At 54.8% G+C, this 14805-nt stretch overlaps 1 protein-coding gene across 3 annotated transcripts in view; it reads left to right on the top strand.

Moving 5' to 3' along the window:
* Positions 1 to 11981, top strand: part of Mad1l1 (mitotic arrest deficient 1 like 1) — a 326218-nt gene extending 314237 nt beyond the window's left edge. For 2 of the 3 annotated variants that reach the window (XM_006991094.4, XM_076560967.1), the window contains one exon: positions 11443 to 11981. In XM_006991094.4, coding sequence (XP_006991156.1) covers positions 11443 to 11601 — 159 coding nt within the window. In that variant the 3' untranslated portion in view covers positions 11602 to 11981. The remainder of the gene's footprint in view (positions 1 to 11442) is intronic. The other variant, XM_076560966.1, reaches the window with a different exon arrangement.
* The last annotated feature ends 2824 nt before the right edge of the window (positions 11982 to 14805 follow it).

Raw genomic sequence — 14805 nt, 5'->3', positions numbered from 1 at the left:
AAGAGAGACCGTGTCCCTCATAAGGTCAAGAATGACAGGAAGCCTCTTGTTCTGCAAGGATCTGCCCTGCTCACCCAAGAAGGCCTGTTGCCTGCCTCATTGCAACAAGGGAGGACACACCTCCCACCACCAAGACTTTCAGATATGCCACCATCCCCTTTGTAGCTCCCCCTCCTACTCACCCCACTCCCAGGCAACCCCAGGCATCTCCTGTCGGTATAGCTTACAGCCCTGGAGTTTTATCTTGTCTACTTTCTTCCACTTGACGTAATTGAGATCCATCCATGTTGCCTTTGCACATCAGCCATTTTTCCCCTTTGAATACTAAATAGGAAGGAGTCCACTGAATGGATATACCACAACTTGTTTATCCATGCACCTGCTGGTACAGTTTGCAGGGAGCGTTCACATGCATGGCTTGGTGTTGACACATGCTGCCTCTTAGCTCAATAGATGTATGTAGATGGGGAAGTATGAGATCTTATGAAGCGTGTATGCTTAATCTTTCGAGATGTTTCTGACTTGTGTGCACAGTGGACCATTGTTACGGTCCCCCCAGTTTGTGGACGGTGTGACATCTCCACATCCTCACTGGGTCTTTGCCATTTCAGCCTTCCCAATGGGAAGGATCTAGCTTGTGTTTTCCAGGTGAGCAGCAGTAAGACGAATTGCTAAACGGTCTTATTAAGAGGTGCACAAATAAAATATCGCCACAAGCAGCCGCATGGAACCTCTGCCTCCTGGGTTGGCCATTCTTTGGTTATGTGTCTCTTCACATTTCTAAAATTATTTATTGGTGGAAATACTGTGCCAGGGCCTGTGTGAGAACAGAGGACAACATTGTGAGGGGGAGATCTCTCCTTCCACCGAGGGGTTCCAAGGATCAAACTCGGGTCTTGGGGCTTCATCGCAAGTTCTTTACCCAGCAAGCCATCTTGCTAGCCCCTTGGCTCCCTTTTTTTACTAGGCTATGTATTCCCTTGCTGCTCAGCTTGGGGATCTTTGTACAGCTGGGTATATAACCCTTATCAGCCACAAACCGTGGTATGTTCTCCTAGCCCATGCTTGTCTTCATTCCCGGAAAGCATTTGGGGAAGAGAAGTTCTAACTTTGTACATTCCATCAGCCCTTTGTCTGTGGAGTGCGTGTCTGGTGTTAGATCTAAGGATTTTCTCTGCTTTTCTTCTAGCAGTTCTACTGTGTACATTTTACATGTCTGTGATTTATTGGAGTTGACTTTCGTACCTGATACTAGACATATTTTGAAGTTCTCTCATACATCTATGGAGGGCTGGGGTGTGTCTCAGATGGCAGAGTACTTGCCTAGCATCCACAAAGCCCTGGGTTCCATCTCAGCACCACATAAACCAGGTGTGGTGGTGCATGCCTGTAGTCCCAGCATTCAGGAAATGTAGGCAGAAGCATCAGGAGTTCAAGGCCATCCTTGGCTATATAAGGTGTTTAAAGCCTGGGCTTCATGAGACCTTGCCTCAAAAAGAAAAAGTGATGTAGAAGTGGGGCACCTGCCTACATGTGTCCTGGTACAGGGACATTGCTTAGGAAACGCCGAGTTACCTTTGTGCCTTGGCTATGAACCTGAGAGTCCGCCTCAAGGTGAGCCACCAGCGTCAGCCAGCGTTTGCTCCAGCCTTGCTCTTTTCAGACCATCTAGGAGTCCCAGGGTTTGTAGATCTCCTTCTACACCGTGGTCCCAGCCGTTCACATTCTACAGGAGCAGGAAGGCTGCTCGGTGTTGACTGGGCATGCACCAGCCGTGCAGGCTGTCTAGGGACGCTGCATCTTAGCAACACATCTCCCAGCCGAGGAGGACTTCCTCTGAGCCCTACCATCTCATTTTCATCCTGCAGCTGTTTCAATCTTTTCTCAATTTTTCCCTAGGTATTTCATGTTTCAGTGTTGTTATAAGAAAGTATTGGCTTACACTTTTAATTTCTGTTTGTTGCTAGTGTAGAGCACCTTAGAATGCCTTCATGGAGGTGGTAAGTGGGCGTCTCCATCTTCTCTCTCATCCGAGAGAGCATTCACTCCTGCCCCTCGGGGATGGGCTGCACCATGTGCTATTCACAGGCACCCTTTGTCTGACCCTACCTTGCCAAGATGTTAAATGCATTCTGGGAAAGTGGCTCAGTGGATAAGAACACTTGATGTACAGCTGTAAAGACCTGAGTTTGAGCCCCACAGCCTACATAGAAAAGCCAGGCGTAGTGATACACACTTGCCACAGGAGCAGGAGGGCTGGGAAACAGTGGGAAAGCAGACAAGGCAGATCCTGGGGCCTTGCTGGCCAGCCAGCCTTGCCTGCTTGGCAAGTTCCAGGCCAGTGAGAGACCATGTCTCAGTGATGAAGATTGAGAGGCTCCTGAGGAATGATAGCTAAGGTTGTCCTCTGGCCTCCACACACACATGAACACACGCGAACACATGCATGCACACATGAAATGTATGTTGCTTGTTTGTTCATACGTGTGTGTATGCGCTACATATACACACATATATTGAATTGAGATGAGTGTATAGTTTCTTTTTCAGAGTTACCATGAGCCTCCCGTGCCAAGCAGCCTCGTATTCTTAGAGAAGCCTGACTGGATCGTTATTTGGAATGCACAGTATCTTCTGCAGGCTCAAGAGGCACATGCTTGTCCCAGCAGGTCACTCTGCCTGGGGGAGTCTAGAGGTTTGGGAGCTGAGGCCTTGCTAGAGGAAACCGGTCACTAGGTGTGTGGCCTTAGTACGTTGTCCCCAGTGTCCCCTTTCTGTTTCCCAGCTCAAGTGCCACACCTCCTGCCATGATCGACTGAGAAAATGCGAGGAAAATAAATCATCTCTCAGTGTTTTTCGCAGCTCTACAAATGTGACTGATACTGGGGGGGGGGGGAGATGGTTCAGTAGGCAGAGCGCTTGCCTTGCAAACATGAGGAACTGAGTTGGATCCCTGGAACCCACATTTTTAAAAGCCGTATGTCAGTGTTCAAACTTCTAATCCCCATGCTGGGGAGATAGAGGCAGGAGGATCCCTGAGGCTCATGCCAACCAGACCAGCCTAATCAGTGCATACCAGACCAGGGAGAGACCCTGACTCAAGAAATAAAATCCAAGGTGTACAGCACTTGGAATGACACCCAGGGTTGACCTCTGGCCTCCACATACATGAGCATACATGTTCAAGGACAGCTACACAGGTGGCACACACAGTCCTTGCACTACCCTGCAGGACCTGGGTTGTAGCTGTGCCCTTTAGGAACTCTGTGTCACCTGAGGGTCCTTGTTTTGCAGTCTTTGACTTTTCTTTATGAAATCTTCAGATTTTGATTTCATAGCAGAGCTGGGTAGAGCTGAGACACAGTTTTCCTAAAATAGTCTGTGAGTGGCTGGTGGTGTGGCTCGGTGGTAGAGTAACTACCTAGAATCCTCCTCCCATGAGGCTGGAATGTGGCTCAGGGGTAAAGTGCTTACTGTTATGCACAAGGCACTGGGTTCCATCCCCAGAAGTGCAAAATGGATAAAGGGTGGGTGGATGGATGGATGGATGATAGGTGGGTATATGGATGGATAGGTGGGTGGGTGGATGGATGGACGGACGGACAGATGGATGGATAGATGGATGATAGGTGGGTATATGGATGGATAGGTGGGTGGGTGGATGGACGGACGGACGGACGGATGGATGGATGGATGATAGGTGGGTATATGGATGGATAGGTGGGTGGGTGGATGCATGGATGGATGGATGGATGGATGGATGGATGGATGGATGGATGATAGGTGGGTATATGGATGGAGTAGGGGGTGGGTGGATGCCGGACGGACTGACGGATGGATGGATGGATGGATGGATGGATGGATGGATGGATGGATGGATGGATGGATGGATGATAGTGGGTATATGGATGGATAGGTGGGTGGGTGGATGGACGGGCAGATGGACGGATGGATGATAGGTGGGTGGATGGATGATAGGTGGGTGGATGGATAGGCGGGTGGATGGTGGATGAATGGTCGTCTATAGTATAGATCAGCTTGAGAGCCAGTCTTGCAGGCCTGTGTGTCTGAGGATCCTTCAAGGTTATTATCCCACTGTGTGTCGAGTTCTGGGTCGCTGGTCTGCTCTTTGCTGCCCCAGTCTCCTTACCGTCATTGTTTTCAGGGAGAAGCCTGCTGTCATCCTTACCTTTTTATTCCTCTGAAGAGAAAGCATTTCTTTTCCTGCCGGCTGCTTTGAGATTTCATTTTCCCTGGAGCTAAGCAAGTTGATGGTGTGTTTGGATGATGTTTTCTTCACTTGCTTTGTTTGGAGTATATTAGGCTTCTCGGGTCTTTTGCTTTAGACTTGCCCTTGCATTGCACGGATGTGGGCGTTGTTTCCTCAAGCATCCTTCCTCCCAGGATGGTTATATGTCGATGGCTAACAGAGACTGTCCAGGGAAGGACAGGGGCAGGAACTTACACAAGGCCGTCCCCAGAAGGCTCCCTCTGAAGCTGCTGTCAGTTCCCTGTTGCACTGAGGTGCACACAGTTCTGCTCACTTTGCGCTTCTGAAAGCAGGGGGAGAGAAGCCAGCCACACCCATCAGAGCTGAGTGTGCGTGGACAGAGTGACATCCCAGCGTCTGTGCCATGCAGATGACCTGAAGCAGATCCCACTGAAGGGTGGGGACTGACATTGCTGTGTTATCTAGATGTGGACAGTTGGGGGCTGTTTCCCAAACACCAGCACACTCTTCTTTGGGACTCTAGATGTATGCGGAGCCTTGTCATGTGGCCTGGTTGCCATGGATGGATCGTGTCTCCTGCATCATTTTGCATATCTCCTCCCATGGCATCTTGGGGATCACTCATCTTTTCCGAGCAGCCCCACCCAGTGCTCATCGGTTCATGGGGCCATGTTCACCTTGGGGTTGGCCAGGCTCCTGCTTGTGCTTTTCTGTCTCTGAGCTTTTTGTCACGTGGTTTGAAGTGATGATGAGTTCCTGTTACCTGTTAAGATTATCCACCGGTCCTCATCTCTTTTCCTGTGAGCCATGTGTTCCTGAGTCTTCCTGTGACCAGCTGATCATCAGTGGGCGCTGAGCATGTTGATTCTGCCTTGGCTGAATCCCAGATTTTTCTAGATTACAGTAAATATTGTTGGCAGTTGGAAGTGCAGGGACCTTGGTTTAAGATTTGTGAGGTGGGCCCCAGCTGAGGGCTCCTCCTGCCCTGCCCTGCACCGATGTCCCCAAGCGCTGTCCTGGGGCTGGCATAGAGGGCAGTTTTCAGCCCTCTGAGCTACAAGGCTGTCTGGGTTCTCTCCAGTTCTTTGGTTTGTCCTAGTCAGGCAGCTTCTTGCACCAGGTGCCAGTCACCCTCCCACAGAAGAGAGCACTCTCTAAGTCCTCCCTCTTCTCCCCCATCAGATCTCTGCCCTGCAGCCTCAGGCCACCCACTTCTGTCCTTTGTCCCCTTAGGTCCAGTGACTTGAAAATTGTGTTCCATAGTTTGGTTTTGTGGCATTTTTTCATGTGTGTATGTTTGTATGTTTGTATATGCACATGTGGGGGGTTACAGAAATACATGTGTGCGTGTGTGGTGCTGTCTTCCTCAATGTTCTCTGTCATTTTATCATTTGTTTATCATGTGATGGAGCACATGCACAGCATTTGTTGGGCTGAAGGAGGAGACAGTTCTCTGCTTCAACTGTGAGTTTGAAGGATCAAACTCAGGTCATCAGACCTACTAAACCCTCTAGCCAGCTCCCCACACTATTTTTTGAGGCAGGATCTCACTGAACCTGTAACTTACTCATTCAGCTTGGCTAGCTAGACCACGGTCTCCAGGAATCTGCCTGCCTCTGCCTCCTCTAGTGCCAAAGTTATGGATGTGTACTGGCTTTAGAAGCACACTGGAGATCCGAACTTAGATCCTCATGTGTACCACGGGCTCTTTACCACCGAGCCTCTCCCTAGCTCCTTGTCTCCTTTGGACTATTTCACTTGGTAAGCGACTTTGTCCCTGTTACACTGCCTTGGCTGGGAGCTTTGCACACAGGTTGACTCCTCTGAGCTGCCTACGGTCTCCCCAAAGACATCAATCCCTGTTTCATATGAGGATCCTAGCTCAAAGATGGAGAGCAACGTATATACCCTGGTCACACAGCAAAGAAGAGTGGCAGCTGGGTTAGGTCTTAGCAGTTGATGGCAGCGCTCTAAGTATGGTGGCTCTAAGAAAGCCACTCCAGAGACCCCGTGCCCTGTAGGTGGGGGACAAACCAGTGAGGAGACCAGCCCGACCTTTCCGTCTCCCAGCCTTTCTGACTGGTGAGATGATCGGGATTCTGAGCAGATCAGCTGGGGTGCCCTGGCTCCCTCAAGCCCCAGGTGCAGAACAGTGTCTTCCCCAATCTGTCCCCTGTATCTCAGGGCATGTGCTGAATTTCATGCCCTCCTGGCCACTACCGTTTCCCTCCCTGCCCCCACCTGTCCAGCACATCCTGGGCCCCTGCGGCCTCTGAGTCCACAGGAAACCTGTGAAGGGCCAGGACCCCTTGTCTGCCCTGATGGGTGAGACTCCACAGATAAAACCCACGAGCTCATTCCCTGCCCTGTGCCCCCTGCTCCCTCCCGGAGCTTCAGGAGCAGCTGTGGAACTCGGAAACAGAATGCGAGCCCGGGGGACACAGTGCTCATAAATAGAAAGCTGCTAATAATAATAATTGTGGGTTTGAGAATCATCAGGGGCTGCAGGGCCCAGCCTCACCCCCCCCCCCACACACACACACAGAGAGCTCCAGAGGGAAAGGTCACCCCTCGCCAGGATGGTAAATTCCTTTCACGATTTGTGATCAGCCCACACCACACTGAACACTTTCCTTGGCACCGTTCAGCAGGGACACCAAGCAAGCCATTTGCCACACAGACACAGCGTCTGCACTGGGAGCTGCGTGTGAGATAGTCCGTCCCAGTTCTGTCCTCGTCATCCTGACCCAGTGGCCCCCAATTCCTCCTGGAGTTTGACCACTGAGGGCACAGGAAGATGGGAGCCAGAGTCACGCCCGATGCTAAGTGTCCCAGAGCACACTGGGACGGCTCTTCCCACGAGCCACCCACCCCAGGGGGGAAAAGGAGGTGATACAAGATGGCTGGCAGGAGGGGTCCCTGGGCTGAGCTTCCTGCAGGAGTTTGCCATTACCACCACCCAGATAGCGCAAAGCTCAGGAAGTCTGCACACTGCACACTCTGACACTGTGGTGTCAGCAGACAGAAGGGACAGACCCAGGTCTAGATGCTGAGGAGGAGGAGGGAGACGATGGAGGGCACCATGTTCCCTGGGCCTGAGCAGATGGGGACTCACCCAACGCTGGCTCGTGGGATGTCCATAGCATCCCTCTGGCCGTGTGCCCAACCACCCCCATGTCCTTATCTGGATCTCCTTGACTTCACACATGTACTTGTGTTAGAGCAAGTCACGTCCGCTGCCCAGAGCCCTTCAGCACTGCAGGCCGCGGACAGACCCTGCCAGAGGTGGAGGTGGGAGTCAAAGTGCAGAGGCTGCCAGCTGCTGGCCATGGGGCATCTCCATTCCTGCTGGGCTGGGTCCACCGTGCTGCTGGCCCATCCCCAGCACAGAGGGAGAGGGAGCTGGAGACGGCACATGCACATAGCCCATAAATATTTCTAACCGCAGCCAGCACGTCTGACTGGGCAATTTGCTTTTTAAAAAATTGCGCTCTAATTTTAAGTGAACAGCCCCTAATTATGGTGATTTGCAGGCACCTGGGGACCGGGTGGCATTTGAACACGGCAGAGCGGCACGGGGACTGATTGGCAGGGTGTCGTTCAACCTGCCCATGCTGATGAGCCAGGACCACTTCTCTGGGCGGGTCTGCACCAGGAGGTGGGCCTACCAGTGCCGAGGGGTCAGGGCCACTGGGGGAACCAAGGTGAGAGAGAGAGTGGGCAGAGGGACTGGCAGGGCTACTTGGGCCATGCCCAACTTGTGGTGAAACCTCAGACTCGGTTTTGTTTGAGACTTGCAAAGCGGGGACACTTCCTGCCCTCCCTCCCTCCCTCCCTCCCTCCCTCCCTCCCTCCCTCCCTCCCTCCCTCCCTCCAGAGGGACCGTCCAGGACTTGTGCTGCTGCGCAGAGGCTCCATGAGCAGAGAGCCAATGGGGCTGCAGTGGGTCTCGTGTGGCCTCTTTAGCTCTCCCCTAATACCAGGAGCAAGAGAGCAGTGCCGGCAGCTGAGACAGGTCTCTTTCAAATAAAGAATGGGTATGGTGGCCTGTCATCTGAGCTACTTGGGACACAGAGGCTGGAGGACCACAGTTCAAGGCCAGCCTAGGCAACTTAATGAGACCTTGTCTCAAAATAAAACAATATTAACAACAGGACTGGGGTGTGGCTTAGTGGTAGAGCACCTACCTAGACTCCCCCAGTGAGGGGCTGGGGTGTGGCTCAGTGGTAGAGCCCCTGTCTAGAATCCCCCAGTGAGGGGCTGGGGTGTGGCTCAGTGGTAGAGCCCCTGTCTAGAATCCCCCAGTGAGGGGCTGGGGTGTGGTTCAGTGGTAGAGCCCCTGCCTAGGATCCCCCAGTGAGGGGCTGGGGTGTGGATCAGTGGTAGAGCACCTGCCTAGAATCCCCCAGTGAGGGGCTGGGGGTGTGACTCAGTGGTAGAGCACCTGCCTAGAATACCCCAGTGAGGGGCTGGGGTGTGGCTCAGTGGTAGAGCACCTACCTAGACTCCCCCAGTGAGGGGCTGGGGTGTGACTCAGTGGTAGAGCACCTGCCTAGAATACCCCAGTGAGGGGCTGGGGTGTGACTCAGTGGTAGAGCACCTGTCTAGAATCCCCCAGTGAGGGGCTGGGGTGTGGCTCAGTGGTAGAGCACCTACCTAGACTCCCCCAGTGAGGGGCTGGGGTGTGACTCAGTGGTAGAGCACCTGCCTAGAATACCCCAGTGAGGGGCTGGGGTGTGACTCAGTGGTAGAGCACCTGTCTAGAATCCCCCAGTGAGGGGCTGGGGTGTGGCTCAGTGGTAGAGCACCTACCTAGACTCCCCCAGTGAGGGGCTGGGGTGTGGCTCAGGGGTAGAGCACCTGCCTAGAATCCCCCAGTGAGGGGCTGGGGTGTGGATCAGTGGTAGAGCACCTGCCTAGAATCCTCTAGTGAAAGGACTGGAAGTGTCACTTGGTAGTGTGGTGCTTGCCTAACCTGTATGAGCCCCTGGGTTCTATTCCTCGTACCACACTTACACACACACACACACACACACACACACACACACACACACACACACAAATACCTGGGGAGGGGGAGGAGAGGCATGACACCCAGAAGATCCTGCTGAGGCGACCCATACCATGGGGGTCCTGGGACAGGAAAGAACCCTGGAAACTCTCCCCTCACCCTGCTCCTACCCCCACCCAGCCAGCTCCGCCTGCTCCTTCCCCAACAGCTGCCTCAGAGTCAGCCCCTCTGACATTTCGGGAAAAACATTGCAAGTCGAGAGCAGAAGGGAGAAATGAAAGGATTTTCTCGAGAAAAGGTCAGAGTGGTTTCTCTTATTTTTGTTTAAAGATGGTTTGTGTTGAACTATGACAAGGCTAAATGTATTAAGGGCCATGGGAACAGGCTGGGGGTCGGCCCACGAGAGAACCGGAGGAAAACCCAGGTAACAAGCAAATCAGAAGACAGCTCGCGGAGTCAGTGAGACAGAGCCTCACAGGCCCTGATGCCCCCCCACGAGGGAGGGACGGGTGGGTGGGGGAGGGCACAGGCAGCTGCAGTTCCCCCGGGCCCCCTTTGCTCATGCTAGGGAGGCAGTGGCAGTCCTGGGCTGCCAGGACCTGCGGGAGTAGCCCGGCCGTCTGTGTGGCCCCCGGGGGCAGGGGCACCTGCCAGCCACTGGCTGCAAGGACCTTCCAGAACAAACTCGTCCTGCCTTGGCTTCACCGAGGCCATGCGTCCGGGTTCTCATTAACACATCCATTGTGCATTCATTGGCACAGGCTAGTCCACAGAGAAACACTATCCCTGAGCAGGCACCCCCTCCCTCCCTCTCTCACCCTGGTACACACCAACCTGCCCCCTGCCTCCGCCATACTGTCGTGTGTGGATGCCTCATGTCAGTGGCATCACATGAACAGGCTGCTGTGTTCAGAGTTGACCCCGAGCTACCATGCATCATGCCTTGTCCCTTTTCGTGGCTGAATTGTATGTATGTGTGTGTATACATATGTATATACCAACCGTGACACTGTGGACATCGCATGTACGTGTGTGTGGACACATGTATTCAGTTGTCCTGAGGGCACAGTGGAGGGGTACCAGTGGGTCACATGGTCATGCTGAGGAATGGCCAGGCTTTTCCACAATAGCTGAGCTTCCTGCCGGTGATGCACAGGTCTTCTGATTTCTCCTCATCCTCGATGGATCCCCCTTTCCGAATGGGCTCTGGCCTGACTGACGCCCCCCTGGTGACCCCATATACCCATCAACTTTATCGGACCCTCCTGCTTCTCCCTTGAAGAGCCATCCGGTCTGACCTTTGCCCAGCTCCCAGCTGGGCCCTCTTTCTGTGCCTGAGTGAGGAGGCCCTGAGTTTGCCAGACACGGTTGTACGTCAGACCTAAGGGTTGGGAGCAACCCTGTGTGGTTTGTGACCACTTTTTGCCTGGCCGTGGTCAGGGGCTTTTCTCCCCTAACCAAGCGGGCCTTCTAGACCTTTGGCCACCGCAGCATGCCTGACCAGTTGGCAGGGGGACCCCAGGATGAGTGATACCTGGGACTGTCAGGATGACAAGGAGGCCCAGGGCCGTTGTCTGCCTCTCCCAGCCTAGCCTGTGTGGTGAGAGGACAGCTTGGCTAGACAGCCAAGTAACCTGTGTGCCGGTGCCGAACCGTGTACTGGTGCCGGACTGTGTACCAGTGCAGCTCTGGGCCTGTCTGCAAGCTCTGCTCTGCCTCCCTGTCACAGTGGTCACAGAGCCACTATGCCCTCCCTTCGGTTATAAGTGACATAAGAAACCGGGACAAGAGCCAGTCTGGGCTCCAGAGTCCACCCTTCCAGGACCAGACCTCCAACAGCCAAACCCGGTATCCTGGCTTCACAGCCTGGGAGATGCGCGGGCCTTTCTCCACCTCCCTGGGTCAAGCATATGGCAGCCAAAGAACTGGTGACGGGAGCGGAGGCCCCAGGAATCCAAATCCTGTTGTGGTTGGAGCAGCCCTGAGGCAGGACTGGCTGCGACTCTTAGTGCCCTCTGCGGATGGCCTTGAACTCTGTCACAGCGGGCAGAAGCAGGCCGGCGCCCCTCTAGCCCAGGCTGCACTCGCGGCAGGCGGCACAGCCTTCCCACTCCCGCCCCTTCCACTGGGGAGCACATGAGGACGGAGGGCGACACCGCCCAGCGCCCAACGCTGATGCCCCCTCTTCTCTCCTCTGCAGGCCACAGGACCCTCGGGCTCCAAGATGCAGCTTCTGGAGACGGAGTTCTCCCGCTCGGTGCCGGAGCTCATCGAGCTGCACTTGCTGCAGCAGGACAGCATCCCTGCCTTCCTCAGCGCGCTCACCATCGAGCTGTTCAGCCGCCAGACCTCCATCTAGCCTCGGCAGGCATCCTCATCTGCAGCCGCTGGACCTCGGCCTCCCCTGTGCCCCACGTTGTCCCCAGACCCCTTTGCCACCCACAGCTGCCTCATGCCACAAACACTAGCCACAGCCTCTGCCCAAGCAGCCGCTCTGCCCCTTGTCCCTAGCCAGCAGGAGCAGCTGCTGGGGACGGGCAAGCCAGATCACACCCCACTGCCCCTCCCTTACCCCGGGCACTGGGCCTCTCCTCCCGTTCTCCACTCTAGGGCCCCTCCCTGCCCTGTCCCAAGGTGTCCCCACTCCAGCCTCCAGTCCATGTGCTGGTCCTTGGGCCACTTTGGTGGCCAGGCTGTGGCCTGAGTCCACAGTCTCAATGAAATAAAGTGTTATCTTTATTATTCTCCCCATGTCTGTGTCCAGCGCGCCAAGCTGCTTCACTGCCCAGACCTCCATCACACTGCCTGCCATGCTTGGACACCTGGGCAGGCCTCACCACACCGCCCGCCATGCTTGGACACCTGGGCAGGCCTCACCACACCACCTGCCATGCTTGGACACCTGGGCAGGCCTCACCACACCACCTGCCATGCTTGGACACCTGGGCAGGCCTCACCACACCACCTGCCATGCTTGGACACCTGGGCAGGCCTCACCACACCATCCGCCATGCTTGGACACCTGGGCAGGCCTCACCACACCATCCGCCATGCTTGGACACCTGGGCAGGCCTCACCACACCATCCGCCATGCTTGGACACCTGGGCAGGCCTCACCACACCACCCGCCATGCTTGGACACCTGGGCAGGCCTCACCACACCATCCGCCATGCTTGGACACCTGGGCAGGCCTGTTCATAAACTGGCCTGAGACACAGGGAAGCAATTGTGTCCCATCCCTCCGGAGCCTGGGTGTCTACTCCCTGTCTTGGTTACTCCATCTGCCTCTCCCCTACCTGAGGCCTCTAAGTCCAGAGGCTAACCCTCCCTTGCCAGCTCCCCCTGCAAGGGCTCCCCCCCCCCCCCCCCCGTATCTGTACCACAGCAGTGTCCTGACTAAGAAGTTTTCCTGGGCAGGGGTGGCGAGGAGAGGGTCTGAGTTGGAAATGTGTTGGGCTAGCCGGAGAGACAGGCACAAGGATCGTGTGTGGTCCTCATGCAGTGGTGACCTGCCACCCCAGGGTATCAGACCCCCTTCACATGCCTGCAAGAGAATGGAAATGAGTCAGCTCTCTGGGAGTGCTCAGCCTTGGCCTAAGAGTCCCAGGCCAAAGAAAATTCTACTTCTGGGTGCCCCTGGTTTTCACCAGCCCCTCAGTGAGCACCCACTGATAAGTAGGTCTTAAGCTGCTAATGACTCACTTTAAGGGATTAGTGCCATGGTGGCAACTGTCACAGCCGGGAGGTAACAGGATTTGCTGTGTCCCAGCCTCCAGCTCCCCTACCAGGGGACACCCCACCCCACCCCACCCCCGCTACCCCCACGGCCTCCCATCACACTCAGCTGGGGCAAGCAGTGCTGGCCCATGGCTGAGTTCTTCATTGCCTTGTCCTTGGGTCTGGTGCAAGTCCCGCTGGGAAGTACAGGTTGTGAGTTTCTCTCCAGCTCCTGGGCCCACCCCAGGGACCAGCTAGCCACCAGGGCTGTTGAAAGACGAGGATGAAGGTATTAAGGGCAACATCAACATTGACCTACTTAGAGACCCCAGCAACCTGTACAGGCTGCACCTAGCTGAAGCTCCCCAGATCACAGCTCTCTTTCCCAGGACAAGCTGGTCCCCATCTGATCACACCCTTCGAACTGGGTGGCATCAGGCTGCAGGGCCAGGTTTAGGAAGAAGGGTTCCCGCTCCAGTCACCTGTGGCTCTGGACTCAAACCCAGCTCTGCCAGCTGCCAGAGTCAGACATGGATAGTCCCCTCCTGCTTCAGGGCCCTAGCATCCCTGGCCAAGTCCTGGCTGTCTTCATCCTCAAACAGGCTGGGAAGAGAGACTCGGGCCCAGGAGCTCCCAGTTGAGAGTGTAAACATGCGTAACATATGCATGCACGCAATGCACCCTTACACATGCAAAGTACACGACATGTGCTTGCATATGAAAACGTGAGTCACAACTCCATGTGTGCATGTACACACTGGGTGTATTCGTGGGCACAGACCCTGTGCATGTGAGCCTAGGTAGGTGCTCATGCACATGCAGGATTGCAACCTGAGTAGTGCTTCCAGCCCAGAGAAAGGTGTGCCTCACTCACACCCAAGGGGGAGAGGGAACAAGCCAGCAACTAGGAAGGACCCGGGAGCCCCGACCAGGCCTGTATTTATACCTGCTTTCTGGTTAACTCCACAACTGGAATACGTTCTTACCGTTAAAGGAAAACTAATAAGCCTCCAAAGAGAGGTGACTGGAGGAAGGAAAGCCCCTCCCTTGGCTCCCAGCCAGCCTCCCAGCCTGGTGGGCGGGGCCTGCACACCTCCCATGTGGATGGGTCAGGGTGCCCGGGTTGGTTTCAGCAGATTCTGGAGCAGAGTTTTTCATGACTGCTTTGTTGTACAGCTCAAGTTTTTCTCAACAACCATCCATGCATCTGTAGTCACTGAGTTCCATTGCTGGATCTGAAAGACGCAGACATGGAAAGTCCGGAAAGGCTGGAGAACCAAGGCTCACAGAAACACTAGCACCTGAGTGCAGAAGGTGAAGCCACCAGCAGCTGCCGGGACTGCTGCGTTTCAGAGCCATTGGGGCATTGTGAGCTTCCCGCCGTGTGTGTGTGTGTGTGTGTGTGTGTGTGTGTGTGTGTGTGTGTGTGTGTGTGTGTGTGTGTGTAGCACAGGCACTATAGAGCATTTATGGAGGTCAGAGGACAATTTGCCAGAGTTCCTTCCACCACGAGAGTCCTGGGGATTTGATCTTGGGTCGTCAGCCTTGGCAGCAGGCACCTTTACCTGCTGAGCCATCGCACTGGCCTCTTGTGCCATTATTTTCACAAGCAAATGAACAGCCAGCTTCCAGGATCTGGTTAGGGAGCATCTTGCCTAGAACCGAATCTGCCTGCATGTCAGCCGCTGTATGCTGTACCACAACGCACGTTCACCAGAGGCAGCCCCAGGATGAGGGGAGAGCTGGAGGCAGAGTCTGCAGGAACAGGCCAACTTGATTGGACTCCTTAAGAGAAGAGGTGGTCAGGTGAGGGGAGGGCTGGCGAGATGGCTTAGTTGGTAAGGT

Source organism: Peromyscus maniculatus, chromosome 23 (genome assembly GCF_049852395.1).
Source record: "Peromyscus maniculatus bairdii isolate BWxNUB_F1_BW_parent chromosome 23, HU_Pman_BW_mat_3.1, whole genome shotgun sequence".
Classification (NCBI taxonomy): domain Eukaryota; kingdom Metazoa; phylum Chordata; class Mammalia; order Rodentia; family Cricetidae; genus Peromyscus; species Peromyscus maniculatus.
This window is presented reverse-complemented; position numbering and strand designations above follow the sequence as displayed.